The following is an 18337-nucleotide window of genomic DNA, read 5'->3' as shown; positions in this document are numbered from 1 at the left end:
CCAAACTAAGTAAAAAAAAAAAGTGCCAGACTTCAGTAAACACCTTACCTCTTAATTCTGCATTAAAAATTTTTTTAACTTATGGCATTCCTACACAAAACTACAAAATTCATATGACATGCAATTTTAAGCCATAAAAAAAATCTAAAGAATCTGGATATATTTCAAATCATTTATGCATGAAAGTGTTGAAAATGAAACATGTGAAAAACATGAAAATACTATTATAGTCAAAATATTCTCAGTGTCATATGGATTCATAATGAAGTCAGTGTTTAATGTCACTCTATGTCTTCTCTACACTTTGTTCTGGTTTGACATTAAGGCTCTCGTTTGAGGTAAAGGTAAACTGTTTGGTGAGATTTTAACACACCCCCAAAACTCTCATTCTTTATATTGAATATTGAGTTAGGTTTAATATCCAACATGCTGAAGTGTGAAGTGAGGAGTTGTGTTGATGCAAAAGCATCACCTTAAAGAATGCCAGTGACACAGCATGCTATCAATGTACACATACTGGTTATAACACATTCCTGTAGAGAGGTGAAATTCCACAGTGCTGAGTTTAAACAAAGCAGGCAATGAGGATAGCTGAAGGGTGTGCTAGTAACCTTAATCCAAATATAAATATATATATATATATATATATATATATATATATATATATATATATATATATATATATATATATATAGACCTTTTCAAAATGTACTTATTAAAATGTATTGTGTAATAAGGAATAATCAACAGCAGGGTGGTGTCATGCAGCCCAATCCCTAGCAGTGTTTCTATTACCATGCATTATTTTCTTATAACAGAGTTCGCCATGCAAGAGTTACTACAGAAATGACAATACTGTGGCTTGTAAAAGTATTCAACCCCCTAGAATCGATTAGACTTGTCTGTGTAACACATGATAAATACACACATTCTTAGTATTTCAAAGCAAATCTGAAAAATGCTGCTTGATCGAGCTGTGTTTGAGCAAGTTTCAAAGCACTTTGTGTGGTGCAGACTTAATGCAGGCCATACCTCAATTAACACCATCCCTACAGTGAAATATGGTGGTGGCAGCATCTGCCCTTGGACACTTTTCATCCGCAGAACCTGAGTTTGAAGCGAGAATCGATGGAGCAAAATACAGGGGGATATTATTAGACACCCTGCTTCAGTCTGCTAAGCTTGGGAGAAACGTTGCTTTTCAATAGGACAATGGACCCAAACACAAGGCCAATGCAACAGAGGAGTGATTAAAAAAAATAAAAAGGTTACTGTTCTACAGTGGGCAGGTTGAAGTCCAGATCTAGACGAATCTGATGAATTTTAAGGGGTTCTGTATATGACAACAAGCGCATTAACATACACTCGTGATTTATATTGTATCCAAAGCTGTCTGAGCTGCTGTTATAGAAAATTAACACCTTATGATCAATTAGATTCGAGAATTCAACAGCGCTCTGAAATAGGTTTTACACACACACACACACAAACACAAATATATATAGTGCAAATCATTGCACTTGTGTGTGTGTGTGTGTGTGTGTACTAAGGCAGTAACAGTACATAGTAACACTGCTGTGCCTGATACACTAATAGCAGTGCAAATCATTCTTCATCATTTCTACTGTCAGTTATTTGAACATTTCTAGGCTGATCACTACAGACAAATTCTTCAAAGGCATTGGCATGAAAATATTCTACAATATTTATTTCGCCTTCGGAAAGTGAGACTGTTATAGTTTGATATCATTTTTTACTATAAATATCTGAAGCTCTGGATCCACAGCGATCCTGTCCAGGACAAAGCGGTTTCTGAAGATGAATGAATAATTGAATGAATCCAAAAATGGTTTCTATGTAGCACCCTTTCTGATAAGAAACCACTGTTGTAGGGTTCTGCGTAGAAAGGTTCATCCAGAGAGACAACCAAGTAAGGTTTCTAACTCTTCTAAGAATATATAAATTAAATTAGCCTTCCAGTTGTCCTAAGGGTGTGCAAACTTTAGAAATTGGTTGTGTATTATTATGCACTATTACGTTATATTTTAGAATGATTATACTGAGACATTTTGGTAAATATATTACATTGTGTTTTTCTGTATGTATCAAAGTTGGCCTAGGTTTTTGTTGCAGAAAGGAGGTTGAGTTAACCTGGTATAAAAAGCTTTGTTGAAAGGAGAACTGGCTTTACCTGACTCTCACTGATTATTGCAGTATTGTACAGGGGCAGATGTTGGGTTCTGTGTGCACGCTGTGTGTTTTGATAGAAAGACTTGAAAGAACTGGAGGTGCTCTTTAAAGCAAAGAGGTAGTCATGGCGACGGCCAAACGAACAAACACAAGAGGCAAAGGACAATGAAAGGTTAAGTGCTACAGCTCAGTGGTCACTGTTAATGTGTGTGTGTGTGTATGCATGTGCTTGAGGCATAAATTGTTCACATAAAGTGATTTAACATTCACAGATATTTCCCATAAGACCAAATAACAGTAGCATCTAGGAAAACAATCTGATTAACTAATTCCAAGCAGCACAATTAGGGCAAATGTAATGAGCAGTAAACATGTGTCATTGTGTGGATGCAAGGAAACAATCAGGTGTCACCATGAGTCATGTCATGCTTGCTGAGGGAGGGATCATAATTTCAAATCGTGTGGTGGTGCTCTGTCCTGGCTGCGGCGGGCATTTGCACACTTCTGCCAAGCTTCTAAGAAATATTCGAGCTGCTCTTACCTGAGTGAAACTAACATATTCTCCAGGAATCCCACTCATGTTTTAATGTGTGAAGAATCTAAAATGCTTTATGCAAGATGATGCATCATATTAAGCATATTAACATCTACCTGCTCTGTGTTGTGTAAAAAAACATTAAGCAGGCCCAGCTGACCTCGATTCCAGTTCATGCTGGGAAGAGGAAAATGAAATGGATCCAGTAAATAAATATAATAATACACGTTTGCCCGATATTTGAATTATATTGATAATATTAATTTGTCTTGTCATCATAAGCAGGTCAGAAGATTTAAAGTAGGTTCATTATTAGGGCCGGATGCAGGAGCTTCAGTCATAAACACCACTCAACTGGCTCATGTGTCAGTAGTGGCTAAAGTGATGTCTGAATTTAGGTCTATGGGAAAGAAATGAAATAGAATTGGAAATTGAGGTCAAAAGTGCACATTCAGTCACTGTGATACTTGTGCATCTGTGTGATATGTTAAATAAATAAATAATTTCAAGAAAAATGAAAAAAGAGTGTGTTGTGACAGGACCTGCTTGTTTAATGTGTTTGAGATTAAACTTCTTAAATATAAATGACTTATAAAATGTAAATGACTTAAATATAAATACTGTTTTATAGTGTGATTGTCCTTAAAGGTATGTTACATGAATGTACATGAAGTACATTCTTCTTAAAATATGTAAAATATACAAATTCTGTATTATTTATTATATTTTAAAAAATAAAGTAATATAATAAAATATAATATAGAATTTTAAAAATTATCTACAGAAATGGGATCTTGCCCCATCTGGTGATATCAAGTCCATATGTAAGAAACTTGCCTCTTAGATCATAGTGATATAAACAAGTGCATGCTAAAAAATTTTTTAATGAAAAACCAACTTTAACTAAGCTGCTCTATTTCCAGTATCATTTGTCTATTATTTTTTCAAAGACAGCAAGATTATTTTAAAAAAATTAATGTTGTTTGTTTTTCTCTTTTGCATACACTGACATGGACAGTCCCAGTGATTGTTCACAGCTTCAGAGTGAACCACAGCGCCTCTCTGCTTCCATCTAGTGGTTGCAATCGGTATTGCGCCAAAAGAACAGCTCATCACAAATACTACATTTACGGCTTAAAGTGTCTTTTGTTAGCATTTGTAGTAATTACTGCCATCACGCGGCATTAGAGTAAAAGTTTATGTGAAACGATGATATAAAAAAAATATATTTAAACCAAATGTGATCAGGTGCTAATTTATATTTATAGCCTACACGTCGTTTTCATATGGACCTACTACAGGTAATCAGCTGTACAGCTCGCGCACCACAGGCCCGCCCCCTGAATACGTCACCACGTAGGCCGCCATTTTGGACAGGGATGTTTAATCCAACATGGCGGGAAAGTTAATGCAGTTGGGGTGCTACTGGTATTACATTCACAATAAGTATGTAAAGTAAATGTAAAAGACATGTTAAACATAACTAAATAACAACATATGTGCGTGTTTCAGATAATAAAACCTCTACAGCACTTAGAAAACCACATCTTCACCCGTGCCCCAGTCCACTATACTTTACCTAGCAATATAATCATTAAAATACTTCATAAAACAATACATTAATATCTGAATCCATTTAACATATCATGCTTGAAACATCAATGAGTCGTTCATTATAGGTTATGAAAAATAAAAGTACAGTTTAGTGTCACATTCATTCAACCCTATGAAATAATTCAGATGTCAACAGGAAGTTGCATCATCCGTATTTCCTAAAGATCGTGGGAAGAAGAAAAGTAAGTTCTCTTATTCTTTTTTCTTTATTTTCAATGATATTGTGACTGAAAGTAAATTATAAAATTAAAAATACTTAAGTAAAACCATTAGAAAGTCCATGATATCACCATGTCATTAAACATGTTAGTTAGGTTATCGTACCTATCCTTGGCATTTTCTGAATTTGATCATTTAATTGTAAAGAAATTCAACCCGGTTACTCGTTTTAAGAGCAAAATGCAGCCTGTCAGTAAAGAAACCTTGTAAAAAAAAAAAAAATGAGATTGTTGCCTGAGATGGGACATTTTTGAATGGTTAAATGCACATTTCTTAGATTCAGTCTTTAAAATGATTTAAAATAAAGTTTAGTTTATTTCCAGAAAAAAATGGATGCATTCTACAACAAGAAAACAATCTAGAGCAGAAGGCAAAATCAACAACATTATGGCGTCAAAATTTTGGATTTTATTACAGTTATAGGCAAAGTGTGGACATACAAGTTTTTAGAGGATATATACTGCTCCCATTGTAAGCGATGTAGACTTTGCAGGGAGTAGGGCACAGTCACAATTTCTTCAGAATGGAGCGCAGCCCGGATGTCCATAGGCAACGAAGGTCAAATTTCCAGGCCTCTATTGTGGAGGATGTAAGGTGATAGACCTTCAGTCTTCCATTTTCTTTCTCACCCAAACTGATCTCCAGTCAGACATCCACACACATGTTTTAGTCTTAAAGGGAATGAAGTGAGCATCAGACCTGATCTCGGAGCAGAGCGACTAACAGAGACAAGAGCATTTGCAGCCTCATTGCTGTAACATGAGCTGGCTTTTCACCTGCTTTAGAAAGCTGATACATAAGACAGCAGACATGTGTTACTCTCTTGCCAGCTGATATTGGATCAGGTTTTATGAGTCTTTTTTCCTAACCATGGTGATTACAAGAAGAGCAGTGGGTTTGGTTCTATTCCAGTTTAATGTTAAATTCATGTAAGCATAATGTAGCTCATGGAAACAAGCAGAAACAAAAAGTAATAAAGCATTACTCTGCTTTCAATCAAGCCAAACTATAACAGACTCAAATCTGTGTTTGTGTGTACGTGAGTGTGTACGCGCTCATGTGTGTAAGGTGTAGGTGCACGATGACAGGTGGGCTTTAAATATTAAAGAGTGAGGAAGCACACAGTTTGTCCTCTATGCTAAAGACTCTAAAGTGGTTCGAACAGACAATAACGACAGAGCCAGACAAAATAATAGTGACTTCAGTGAGGGTGTAGGTGAGCATTCGTATGTATACAGACGATCATGATCAAGCTGTGAAATGACGTGATGGGGACTCATGAGGAAAGCAAGATAAGATGTTTGATAGTGGAATCTAAGCTTGTGTCCATGCTGACATGCACGGCTCTGTGACACCGGCACTGGAAATACAAACAGTCTTTACATCCTGAGAGGTAAGACCAAACACTCTTTTTATGTTATTTTTTAAGTCAAGTTCAGTAATGTCATGAAGCAGTGCATGATCAATTTTTCATGAGGTTTTATAATGAGTGACTTTATAATTCATAATAAAGAACAAGACGACTATTAATAGGCACTATCACGGTTCTATAACTCCTTTAACATCCAAGGCTGACTGCATAAAGATTATTTAATATTTAATATTTTTAATGCGTCAGACGTCACACTAATGTGAAATAGGCTAATTGTATGCTAATAGTAAAATTTTGCCATGGTTTATTGAAATTACAACTGGAATTATGTTTTGGTCAATAAGACAAAAGTCATTTTTGTTCTCAGTCAAAATTTGGTGTTCAATCAAAAGCTTTTGGCCATGAACACTGGAGTAAAAACAAACAAACAAACAAAAAAACCTTCAAAATGGAATGAAATCCAAAATTTCATTTTTGGTTTTGCACTGATGATGGTCTGAACAAAAACGCATTGTGTTTTTGTAACTCTATATTGCTAATATACAAAGCTGAATTTAATAGGACAGGGTTCATAAAAATGCAAAATGTTTTTGGTCCAACTGCCATCAGTGCAAAACAGAAAACTTTTAATATTTTTGTAACTCTGTGTCTAATTAAATTCAGCATTTTGCAGTGCTGTTTTGGATTATATTCAGTTTTGGAGTATGAGTGTTTTTGGTGGAGTTTTTGATATTACTTTGGACTTAGCACCAAATTAGTCTATTTCAACAAACTGTGGCCATAGAAAATTAGAAAATAGAAAACAAGTACAGTGAAATTAGAAATAGCTTATTAGAAGTATTAATGGACACTTGAAAGTACAGTAGTAGTAATAGTGGCAAAATGACATTTGAGGGTAGTTGGGTTCCACCATGTCAACTGTCATGCCATACCTTGTTGTATGTGTTGCAAGGATGAAAAGAGTACATATATATGATTATATAATATATATTATATATAAAAAAGAGAAGGGTCTAAGATCCACTACAAGTTTCTCCAGCCTTGCTGGAGGTACCAGTAACTTTGAACTTGGCCTCTGAAGGTATACTTATTGTATCTACACTGACTGGCTATTCTATCAGGTAAACCCTCAACAACCCTCTATCACACGTGTGTGTGTGTGTGATTGTGTGTGTGTGTGTGTGTGTGTGTGTGGTGAACTGTTGGTCCTCAGCACACTGCTAGACGGGGTAGATGTACACCTGCAAAGTGACCTACATGATATTACCTGGTACATAAAATTAAAATGGCCAGTGAATGTGTGAATTGGTGATCTAATCCCAAATGCATAAAGCAGAAGAGATCTTCTTATTCTTAGTAAGAGCTCATCTAGTCTGTCTGAATTGAACAGTCAGCTTTCAGTTTTGAACGTAAGCTATTCCTTCAGCAGGATGATGGAGGACGTAGTCGCCGTGTCAGAGGCTCCAGCTGGGGATGATGAGGTCGCAGCAGCCCAGTCCTCTAGAGACAGTCGAAAACTTGACTGCATTATCTGTTACAGCGCCTACAACCTGGTAGAGAGGCTTCCGCGGAAGCTCTACTGCGGCCATACGTTCTGTCAGGACTGCCTGAGACGACTGGATACAGTCATCAACGAGCAGGTGGGTATCTAGCAGTTATTTTGCAAGGGCAGACCGCATCAGGGAGTTGGTGGGTGCGAAAACTTTATCGCTAGCGGAGAAAAACTCAGATGGGAATTTAACTAGGTAAAAGGTGGACAGTGTGTGGAAGTTTGAACAAATACAGATTTTTGAATTATAGTGAAAACAGGAATAATGCCATGGCAATAACATACCAGCAGCTCAGACAGTAGTTCTTGCTGCAAGTTTTTTGAGAAGGGAAAGTCTTCAGGACTTGGTAACATGACAAGCTGCATTGTTCTCCTTATTAACTTTGAAAGAGAGAGAGGGGGGAAAAAAAGAGCTGTTTGTAGCTGCTCTAACACAAACGATAACAGGAGCTAACTTGCTTCGTGCATGTTTCACAACATTGAATGTAAAAATAAATGGATAAAATGATGTGGTGTTTAGGTTTACTATTTACAGTATAACTATGCTATGCATAATTTTTATATTTTTACTTATAAATTTTAATTTATTTTTAATATTTTTAATATTTAATTTATCTTATTTAATCTTTATTTTATTCTTACTTTATATTTGATGTGTATTTTGTGCCTTGTCTTTAATGTATGCTGCTAGAACACTCTGTTTCCCCTTGGAATCAGTAAAGTGTTATCTTGTTCTTTATTAAATCTTGTTCTTTATTCTTTATCAGTAACAAATTACTGCAGCAGAAGAGGAATAAAACACTTCAGGACAAACTGTTATTGGAAAATTACTTGGAAAATAACTAACTCCGGGCACATGGGAACACATCACACCACTTCGTCGTTGAATAGTTTCCTACAAGATTGCACCCCAATGTGTATTATTCCTTACTTACTACATTGTTTTTAATTTCTAATGTTTTAAAATAACAAGTAGACTTAAGGAACTTAACGCTGTTAAAATCTAAACAAATTTTAATTTATTTTATATTTTGTTTAGGTCTGAGAGATACTCTGCGTACTTGTGTGCCACTTCTGTGTACCAATTGAGGATCAATAATTCACTGCATTAGGGCTCTGTATATTAACATATGAACAGTTCAAGCCCTAATTGTGTAGTTACATGATTTGTCCATAAAAGCTCTCTCCTTATGTTAAATAACACCGTACCTACAGAATAGAATTAATTCTGAAAAGAGCCAAAAGGCAGAAATAATTAACAATAACACAAGCTTAATGTTTTGAAAATATGGACAATATATTCAGTACGTATTCTTGTCTTTCCACCATATAGTTGTGGATCCCTTGTCCTCAGTGTCGTCAGAACACTCCTGTACCTCGAGGAGGTGCCGTTGGGCTGGACCTGGACTTGGCTGCGTTTTTGGGTGTCAAAGCTGAGGTGGAGAACCAGAGAAGCAGCCCGCAGAAAGCCCCTCTGGAGACCAAGCTGTCCTTTGTTAAGCAGCCAATCACAGATCAGCCTCCGTCTGCTTGGCCCAACATGGCTCTGACCGAGCCGCGCTTCCACACGAGCCCCTGCTGTAGACACTGCCGGTTCTGCTGCTGGTGGTGTTAGAACCACAAGAAGATACGTGCACACAATTGCAGTTCTTTAAAACTTATGAAAAGACATCCTAAATGGAAACTGGGTTTCTCATCACTGAAACAACTTGAATAATATTAGTCATGTGTTGGGAGAACACATGAGGGCAAGGAGGAAAAGTCAAATCAGACATGATTTCATGTTACAATTGTTTTTGAAAGAAATTGCATTTGGTGAAAGAAAAATGTACAAAGAAGCTAAAGAAATATTTAATGTATTTAAATGATTATTTATTATACTTCAATGTAATGAAAAATTAAATTATTTTTAAATACTAATTTTGAATAGGCAGCCAGAACTTTGAAACAGTACGTTCTTATGGGGAAAAAAAGTTAAATCTAGAATCCTTAAGGATTTTTTTCAGTTTGTGCTTGTGTTTCCTTTTAAGAGAAGGCTTAGTGTAGAAACCCTTTAGGAAGCTAAGAACTCTTAATTATCCAAAGAACTGCTGTGGGAACTCTTTTACTCAAAGAGTTTAATTATCAGTTCTAAACTGTTCTGTAAGTTGTGCTCCATCGTGTGGCATCAAATAACTCTGAAACTCAACACAAGGACGAGACAGACACGGGACTGTACTAATGTTTTTAATAAAAAAAAAAAAAAAAAAAAGTCAATGGAAGGAAGGCTTAAAAGGCTTAATAAATCTTGACAAATAGGTCCAAAGTCTGAACTAACATAACTCTTTAAGGGAAAAAAAAAAAAAAAAAAAATCTGGGCCTCAAAATAAAACCCAAAATGACTTAAGGATTCAGACACTTGATCTGAAGGCTGATTTTCTCAACCGGGAGTCATGAACTGTTATCAAAAACACCCTGAATCCTGCATCCTCACACACAAACAGACCTCTCCATCTTCCTCAATCAGCCACCCAGAGTTTGAAGGTGCGGTCATACGAGCAGGTCGCAATGAGCTGTCCGTCAGGAGACAGGTCCAGTCCCATCACTTTGCCTTCGTGTCCTGCCAGGGTCTTCAGAGGAGACCATCCAGGGTGAGTCCACACTTTAGCCATGTTGTCATAAGAACCCGTTAGCAAGTAATGACCGTCTGTAGCTGGAGGACAAAAAGATAAAGGTATAAACAAGTAGAACTCAATGCCAACAGTGTCGACAGGGGTGCCTCCGCTCCCAACAACTCCAGTCCTACTTATTACTATAATTAATAACTTGTTTCTATAATTAATATACTTCAAACATGAAGGAAACTATTGACGATAAACTGTTTCAGACATTAGACCTTGACCCTGTTTAGATCAAATTCCAAAATCTAATCAGGTCATCTGCTGGTTATAATGATAGTTCTATATAAAAATCCTACAAACTTTCAACCACTTGTTGTTGAGATAAAGTTCTTTAGTAAAGCTGTCGGTTTTCCGACACATGAAATTCTTCAGGACAAGGAACTTTGTGGTTTCTCTTTAACAGAGACGAGCGGAATTTTTTTTTGTCTTACTAAAAGGAATGAAACACTCAAGTATGTGCTGGAAAATAATCAACTTCGGGTGTCTTAACAGTAACTCCACATCACGCCAGCCTATCGTTGATCATTTTCCTGTAACAGCATGCCCTTGAGTGTTTTATTCCTTACATCGTATCTGATAGCAATAATGATGAAATTCCACAAATCTATTTACTTTTTTATTTATTATTCCCACTATTGCCAATAATAGAAGGTAATTACACTATACAGTAGATATACATCTAAAAGTTATTAATAAGCGTGAAGTACTGAAGTACTGAATCAGCCATTATAAATAGAAAAATGTGACACATTTAAAATCCATACTATCTACTTTCCAAACACTTACGCTGGAACTTGACGGAGGACAGCAGGTTCTGGTGAGCGGGTATGGTGTAAATGCACTTCCTCTTCCGCAGGTCCCACACTTTACACGTGTTGTCGCCGCTCCCTGTAGCCACGTGAAAGCTGCACCACACACACACACATTACCATTATTCTTTCAGAAATGATTCAAAAGGAGAAACCTGGACATAACTGAAATCTCTTGTTTTGTTTTTACCCATTTGGGGAGAAGTTGACTGCGTAGACCTCTTTAAGATGACCCTCCAGGAACATGACACAGCGACCGGTCCTCAGGTCCCACACGCGACCAAATGAATCCAGACCACTGAAAGTGCAGTGGTTAGAGAAATATAATGAGAATTCATAGTTACAGCAATTCTGATATAACAATTCTGATATAATTTTCAGATAAACGGAATAAACTATACTGCTCTGTACATGGAGTACGAAAGTCTCTTGAGAAATATTACATAAATTTGTCTACTTTAAGGCTATTTCCACTTGACGTCATTTTTTGCAGCTTAATAATTATAAATAAATATTAGCAAGTGGAAATATCTTGAATATCTGTGAGACAATATTCCTCTTTGTGCGGTTATTTTAAACCTATTAATTCTTCTTCTTTTTTTATTATTATTATTAGTAGTAGTATTTCAAGCATGAAATTTCTTTTCTTTTTTTTTTTAAATAATTTTTTAAAATCTTTTTTTAATATCATTTTTGCTCATTAGTGCACCTGAATATTTTTCAGTGAAGCAGTACATCAGTGCTCAATAACATTAAAAATCTCACCCGGTTCCTGCTAAGGAGCCATCAGGATGGAAATGCAAGTCATGGACACCTTTACTGTGACCTTCCTGGTGAAGAATCTCCTCCTGGACCTCCAGATCCCACAGACGCCATGAGTTGTCATAGCTGGAGGTCGGGGGAAAAAAACAGGATTAGCAATACTGCATAACTTTGTTTATCTAGAATGGCTACTCCATTGGTTTAGAATCAGGATTTCCTCACCATGTTGTGCCCAGAAAGCGACCAGAAGGATGCCACGCTACGCGAGCCACCCTCATGAAGTGACCCTCAATGTCTGCGATAGGCTCATCACTGCAGAGGCAAGAGTTAATAAGATCTTTATTGAAGAAGTCTAACAGCATTTAGGAAAAATGAGTGTGGCGACCTGGGAAAACCCTTTTGTACTAAATATAGTTCTGAAAACCACAGGCTTTCCTGAACAGAACTTTGAAATAAACACAGTAAATAGTATATTTTTTTTTAAGTCAATTTTTGATACAATTTATTTAACCAATCACTAATGTCCCACACATAAACAGTGAAATGCTTCCACACTACAGTTGGGCAATATTACAATATATCTCAATATAGTTTTCAGAGATATTGTGGAATATAAGAATATCTTTTTATGACATGTTTAAAATGAGCTATTTATTTAAATATCATTTTAAATATTTTTTTCTCCAAAAATGCTGATTGGAGGCAGCTGATCTGATGTTAATTTTTACTGAATTTTTAAAATTGCAAAATGTTCAGATTTTGTTACAAAATTTTTTTTTCCTCCTTTTGAGTGTTCAATGATCTATTTTTTAAGACACTGAAAAAAAGTACAGATTTTTACAGCTTTATTTTCAAACAAAACTCTACTTTTTTTGCAGGTAGTTTGTTAACAAACCAACATACTGTGATACGTATCATGCATCACAGACATGTCTTGACGTATCATGCTATGATATTTTTGTCATGTTGCCCAACCCTATTCCACACCGCTGATGTTTTCACTGTATTTTTGAGTGATAACACATACCAGCGTACTCCGATGTCAAATGTGGTGCTCCTACTCAAAATACATTAAGAATGGCAAGTCTCAAAACATTTCCACATCATTTTTGTGAAACATTCATGGTTTCGTAGTTGATGGTCCAAAGTAAGTTATAGACAGAAAAATAGTCATTTTGGCTGTTTGCCAGAATTCAGCCACAGGGAGATCTGAGGGGTTTCCCAGAAAGTCTCTCTCACACACTCTCACACACACACACACACACCTATCTAAACTCCACAGCTTGACAGATCCGTCTGCAGCACAGGAGGCCAGGTTGACATCTGACTCGTCAAGAGTGAGCGTGGCTTGTGGATGGAAGCTGACTGCTCCAACATTGGTATTGTGACCTAAATGTAAAATTAATACAGAAAATTTCTCACATTTATCATTAAAAAAAAAACGGCTTATTTGTGTAATTTCTAAAGAGGACTACTTACTTACCTCTTAACGTGCGGACGAGACTACAGTCTGGAATGTTCCAGAGTTTGCACAGACCGCTCCTAATTCAGACGCAGTACAGTTAATAAAATTGAAAATGACATCAGTGACGGTGTAAAAACCTCACAACAAAGAAAACTCACCATGATGCGGTGACTAACAGTTTGGAGTTCGGGCTGAACTGGCAATAGGATATCGGACGATCGTCTCCAATCTGACTGCAGAAGTTATTCAGGTTCTGATGGGAAACGCAGAGAATTTAATGCCATGTATTTAAAAATAAAAATAATAAAAAAAAAAAAAAACAGTGGTGTTGAGATACTGTGCTGAGAATGGTGATATCAGCTCACCCTGAGCGTCTTGTGAAGCTCTTGTTGTCGTACGGTGCGTGTAGATTCAGGAATCTCTCTCTGAGCCTGTGCAGCATTCAGCCTCTCCACAGCTCTGGGGGGGGGAAAAAAAAAAAAAAAAAAAAAAAAAAAACACAAAATTTGATCCAGTTCAAGATATTGAGAGGACACCAGCCATAAGACTTTCAGATGAAGATTTGCTTGTTATTTTGAGTAAATACACAAAAAACTGGTAAAAACTGGTTCCACAGTTTCAGAGACTTCTACAGTGTGCCTGTATGTTTCCATATAAATAAATGCAGTCAGTAAAACAATATTTGTTCTTGGTAAATTTCTTAATATAATTAAAGCATCATATTGCTTATAATTTTTTAATCGAATGTTTTAAATTGATGAGCCACTCTCATTAAATCCAGTTATAAATGTAAAGAATTAATACATTAGTACAAAGTAGTACATTATGTATTATAACCAGAAAAAAATCAAAAACAGAAACTATTTCTGCATAAGTAATAAGTAAGCATAAGTAAGCTTTTTTTAAGATTTATGTAATTGATGCTATATCTTCCTTGTGATTTTTTTACAGTTTAAAAGGCAAATAAACTTTATTATCTTTAGTATTGACATATAACCCTATGAATTATTATAATAATGTTCATGTTATTTAAAAAATGGAAAATCGTGAACAGAAATAATTAAATTAATGTGTATGATATCATCAGCTACAATTTCATAACAAATAAATAAAAATAAATTAAAAAAAGGTTGTCTTTATCATTTATAACTATATTTAACACGGGAAACAAGAAACAATGGAAACACAATACTTGCATTCTTGATATTTTAGAAGAAAGAGCTGTTCTTACTTGGGCAGTGAATATTTGGCCAGCCAGATACGTGCCTCAATCAGCGTCTCGGGACCCTCGTGGTACCACGTCTGCTGAGACTGAACGAGAAACGGGACAGAGCTTTAACAACCTGAGGATTAACATTAGCAACAACCAAAAGAGAAAAAAGGGAACATACGTCCTCTTGGGAACGTTTCGCTTTCTCTTCGTCCTTTTTCGATTTCTTCAGAGCATCCGGACCCACTACTGACAAAATATTCCTCAACCTATAAGAGAAAAATGTTCATTAACTGGTTAAATGATATGAGCATAGAGTCAAACAGCAAAAAAGAACAAGAAAAGTAACCTCACCTCTCTCGTCTTTCAGCGGGGCCCTCGCCGAACAGCGTGATCGGCTCTCCCAGTGCACGCAGGCACGCTTTGACTTCGGTGTCATCAGTAGAGACTGTGATTTGTCGGGCTCTTTTTCTACGCTCGAATTCAGCGAGTACCTCAGCCTGCCGCTCGCTTACACGCTCCTCCAGCTCCAGGGACTCACCTGGAAATGTTCACAGAGAGTTAAGAAACAAATTACAAAACGACTAGCATGTTCAAAAAGGAGTTCAGAGAAAAATAATAATAGGCTAAAATCCTGTTTAGGTGTGATTCAAGGTACATCAGGAAGTGGGTTGATAGGATTACTGGAGTATCTCTGTAATTTTAGTTTGTCTGATTCGGTCATGTTATTTTTAACACACAGTTCCCGTGTTTTACACTTTACTTAACCTACTATTAAAAACACGTATATGAGATCATGTATATGGTGTGAACTGACATGATTTTAAAAATTCTGTCATATTCTACTTTTGATGATGACCAAAAAAAAAAAAAAAATGCAGACGTCAAAAGGACACCAACAGTTAATCACATGTAGCTTACTAATTATTAAGCCAAACTTGTGAGGACATAAATCATTCAACAAGCAGTTACAATAAAAGTCAAAGCAATCTGTTTACATGGCTTTTAACTATAGGGTTCAGCCAGACATCACTTAATCCTGGTTCATCTCTAGATAGAGAACACAGGTTCATGTTTCCATCATGTCAGTAATGAAATTTACATTATGGATTATCTCCATAATCTCTGTGAATTATACAGGTACCTGAGATCCGGGGCATAATCCGGAAAACTTATCCCATTCAAATAAAGAAGTCAACAGCTCAAAATGAGAAGACTGTTTTCATAAAGCCATGTCATTCAGTGGGATACTTACCACTGGAGATGTTAATATTCCCAGCCTCAATTCCAGCCTTAATCGCATCTTTCCCGGATGAAATGGCTCCTTCACGACCAAGACGCTCCTTTTCCTTTTCTTCAATACTTCCATAGAAGATTCGAGCTTTTTTCACCAAAGGGGCTTCGTCCTCATCCGACATGGTTCAAATGGCACAGCTGCTTTACTGAAAGGCTAAAGAAATTAACATGAAGCAGCAAAAAAAAAAAAAAAAGAAAAAAGAAAAAAAAAGAGAGCACTGTTGTTAAACGAAGGTTTGTCAACTAGAAGTTGGGTGAATTATAAATAGATGAATTCTCTCATTTCTTTTGAATACTCGCGCATCCAAAACAAACTGCACGAAGGCAGAAATGTGTTTCTTAAAAATAAATGGAGAAAGAAGTGCAAATAGTTCACACTTACCAGTGAAGGAAAGAAAGTACGACCCTGGAAGACAGACTAACTTCTCTACAAAATTCTCTATATATCTATTACAAATTTATCTTCATTAAAAGTTGGAGTATTTGAGAATAATTCATTTAGTGAGCTAACTGTAAGTGCACGACGAAACCGCCGCCATTTTTTTGCGTCGCACAGGAAATACGTCACTGTCACAGAAATGCTCGTGAAACATAAATATATATTTTTTAAAATAAACATTAATATAATACTTTTATACGAAACCCAAATTTGATCATTTCCTAATAGAGTTTTGAGAACAAAAACTTTTGAAAACTGGTGAATGTAAAATAATTTCCCCTAACTTTGTGTATTATACCGGTTTTTTAATTTGCTTATAAATTGTATTTTGTCTTTTCCCCCCGGTTTTTTTCCCTACTATATTTAACTTGTAATATTTTTATAAGTATTACATTATTAGTATCTGTGGTATTTAAATTAAAAAACAATGACAGAAAAAAAACTGAGACAAGTGAACGTGTTTTGCAACATTTATTAGACCTATACCTTAATTATAAAGCGTATAAAAATGGATTATTTCGACTGTCATGAATCTGTGGCCTGTTTATACACAGTTTTGTCTCGAGGGCTACAAAACAAGAAACTACATTTCCCAGAAATCCGGTGTAAACTTCCGGTTGAGAGAACAACCGCCAACTCGGGGTAAGTGTGCGCAAGACGTTTTTAATATTATATATATATTTTTATATTAATGTTAAGTATACTAATCAACAGAAATATTTAATTCGTTTCAAAATACTGGCATTTCGACTACTATTTTTTATGGTCAGCACAGACCTATATGTAGGTTAAAGCTATAGAGCTAAGCTAGCTAACTTGCTATTTAACCTCATTTTAACAAACTGCACGAGCTACTGGATCTGTTGCCATGCAGATGATGTATTTAATTATTCTGCTTAAAATAACACAATTACGACTTAATAAGGTAAGGTGATGTTGTTGTGTATGAATGTAAGGTTAATAATGATTTGATGAATTTTCTGGTATTTGCATTTACAGGAGTTATGGGCTGTGTTTCATCATTTTAATATTTATCAAGTAGCAAAAACAAAACGATGCTTCGCCGAAAACCAACTCGTCTGGAGCTGAAGCTGGATGATACTGAGGAGTTTGAGAGTGTGAAGAAAGAGCTGGAGGTTTGTGGTTCTGTTTTCTTGCATGATGCATTTACTGTATTGGCTTTAAAGATGCTCTGTAGTTCCTCATACTGGAGAAGTGTGATACCTGTTAAATAAGCAGAGCTGGATATGAAGCTTCTGGGCATGATCTCTGTGTCTGCTTCCGGTTTCCTCCCACCTTTTAAAAACATGCCAGTAGGTGGATTGGCAACTCTAAATTGACCCTTGAGTGTGTGTGTGTGGTGTCCAGGGTGTATTCCCGCCTCATACAAAGTGTTCCCAAGATAGGCTCTGGATCCTGACCAGGATAAAGTGGTTACTAAATGAAAAAAAAAAAAAGGCCATGGTTCATTAAGTCTGTATAATTTGCACAGAGTAACTGATCTCTCACAGATGAAGGGTGGCAAGGTTTATTTCAAATTATTTCAAATGTTTCAATGGTGTGGCCTCGCCCTTTACTAATAACCACACTTTGCTTCCTACAGAGCAGAAAGAAACAGCGAGACGAAGTGGACGTGGTCGGAGTTGCAACCAGTGAGATGAGTGGCTCTGTTGGAGGTTCTGAGGGAAAAACCCGAGAGCAAACCATACACGAGCGAATAGGATACAAACCTCACCCGAAGTCAAATACACTCCCGTCGTTCTTTGGGAACCTCCAGTTTTGAGCAATGAATGAACCAAGTGAAATGAACACAGTGACCTTTGGCATGTTTTGCACTGATGCCATTTTGATTGGGAGCTGTTTTCTGTCCAAACTGAAGAGGATGGAACCCAGAGCCACTACACGCTGAAGCTCTCACATGGCAAACTGTTCTTAATGTGTGATTTGTAATCAGTTCTGATAATTATTAGAAATAAAAGGAATGTACATACATGCTTGCCTTGCATAACTTCTTGCGAACAGGAATTAATGTGGTCTTGACCGAGAAATGATTGTAGACATGGTTATTAAAGAGGTGTGTTACCTCTAGCCTCAGGAGTCCATTTTATTTTATATTTTTTACACACACACACACACACACACACTATGATCATGGGCTTTATTATTATTTATAGCACACCACTGTTGAATTCTCAAATCTGATTGACCAGACAGTGT

The 18337-nt window shown here is 36.3% G+C and overlaps 3 protein-coding genes across 4 annotated transcripts; 2 read left to right on the top strand and 1 right to left on the bottom strand.

Annotated features, from left to right (window-relative positions):
• The first annotated feature begins 4107 nt into the window (after positions 1 to 4107).
• rnf224 (ring finger protein 224) lies at positions 4108 to 9626 on the top strand. 2 transcript variants are annotated; one of them, XM_053230479.1, is made up of 3 exons: positions 4108 to 4521; positions 7357 to 7570; positions 8813 to 9626. In XM_053230479.1, exons 2-3 carry the CDS (start codon positions 7361 to 7363, stop codon positions 9092 to 9094), a joined length of 492 nt encoding a protein of 163 aa, XP_053086454.1. In that variant the 5' UTR covers positions 4108 to 4521; positions 7357 to 7360; the 3' UTR covers positions 9095 to 9626. The 2 variants fall into 2 exon arrangements, with proteins under 2 accessions (XP_053086454.1, XP_053086452.1); XM_053230477.1 differs by lacking the exon at positions 4108 to 4521 and adding an exon at positions 4541 to 5951.
• Positions 9627 to 9831: 205 nt separating this feature from the next.
• On the bottom strand, positions 9832 to 16244 carry prpf4 (PRP4 pre-mRNA processing factor 4 homolog (yeast)). The gene is made up of 14 exons (XM_034300915.2): positions 16064 to 16244; positions 15641 to 15835; positions 14740 to 14926; positions 14567 to 14654; positions 14407 to 14486; positions 13541 to 13634; positions 13334 to 13428; positions 13194 to 13252; positions 12976 to 13099; positions 11933 to 12022; positions 11714 to 11836; positions 11139 to 11246; positions 10926 to 11044; positions 9832 to 10171 (listed from the first exon to the last, which is right to left on the bottom strand). Exons 2-14 carry the CDS (start codon positions 15801 to 15803, stop codon positions 9978 to 9980), a joined length of 1524 nt encoding a protein of 507 aa, XP_034156806.1. The 5' UTR covers positions 15804 to 15835; positions 16064 to 16244; the 3' UTR covers positions 9832 to 9977.
• Positions 16245 to 16665: 421 nt separating this feature from the next.
• cdc26 (cell division cycle 26 homolog) lies at positions 16666 to 18110 on the top strand. Its single transcript, XM_026921477.3, has 3 exons — positions 16666 to 16762; positions 17120 to 17256; positions 17724 to 18110. The coding sequence occupies exons 2-3, from the start codon at positions 17176 to 17178 to the stop codon at positions 17901 to 17903; spliced, it is 261 nt and encodes an 86-aa protein (XP_026777278.1). The 5' UTR covers positions 16666 to 16762; positions 17120 to 17175; the 3' UTR covers positions 17904 to 18110.
• Positions 18111 to 18337: the final 227 nt, after the last annotated feature.

Source organism: Pangasianodon hypophthalmus, chromosome 27 (assembly GCF_027358585.1).
Source record: "Pangasianodon hypophthalmus isolate fPanHyp1 chromosome 27, fPanHyp1.pri, whole genome shotgun sequence".
Lineage (NCBI taxonomy): Eukaryota > Metazoa > Chordata > Actinopteri > Siluriformes > Pangasiidae > Pangasianodon > Pangasianodon hypophthalmus.
The sequence above is the reverse complement of the archived record's forward strand: the minus strand, read 5'-3'. Positions and strand labels throughout refer to the sequence as shown.

Bases quoted from the DNA above. Each gene is read 5' to 3' on its own strand.
- prpf4 (XM_034300915.2), bottom strand. From the start codon at position 15,803: ATGTCGGATGAGGACGAAGCCCCTTTGGTGAAAAAAGCTCGAATCTTC. The intron at 14,655-14,739 runs GTGAGGTTACTT...TTTCTCTTATAG, and splicing joins CCCGCTGAAAGACGAGAGAG to GTTGAGGAATATTTTGTCAG. The intron at 12,023-12,975 runs GTGTGTGTGTGT...TTGCCTCTGCAG, and splicing joins AAGCTGTGGAGTTTAGATAG to TGATGAGCCTATCGCAGACA.
- rnf224 (XM_053230479.1), top strand. From the start codon at position 7,361: ATGATGGAGGACGTAGTCGCCGTGTCAGAGGCTCCAGCTGGGGATGAT. The intron at 7,571-8,812 runs GTGGGTATCTAG...TCCACCATATAG, and splicing joins ATACAGTCATCAACGAGCAG to TTGTGGATCCCTTGTCCTCA.
- cdc26 (XM_026921477.3), top strand. From the start codon at position 17,176: ATGCTTCGCCGAAAACCAACTCGTCTGGAGCTGAAGCTGGATGATACT. The intron at 17,257-17,723 runs GTTTGTGGTTCT...TGCTTCCTACAG, and splicing joins GTGTGAAGAAAGAGCTGGAG to AGCAGAAAGAAACAGCGAGA.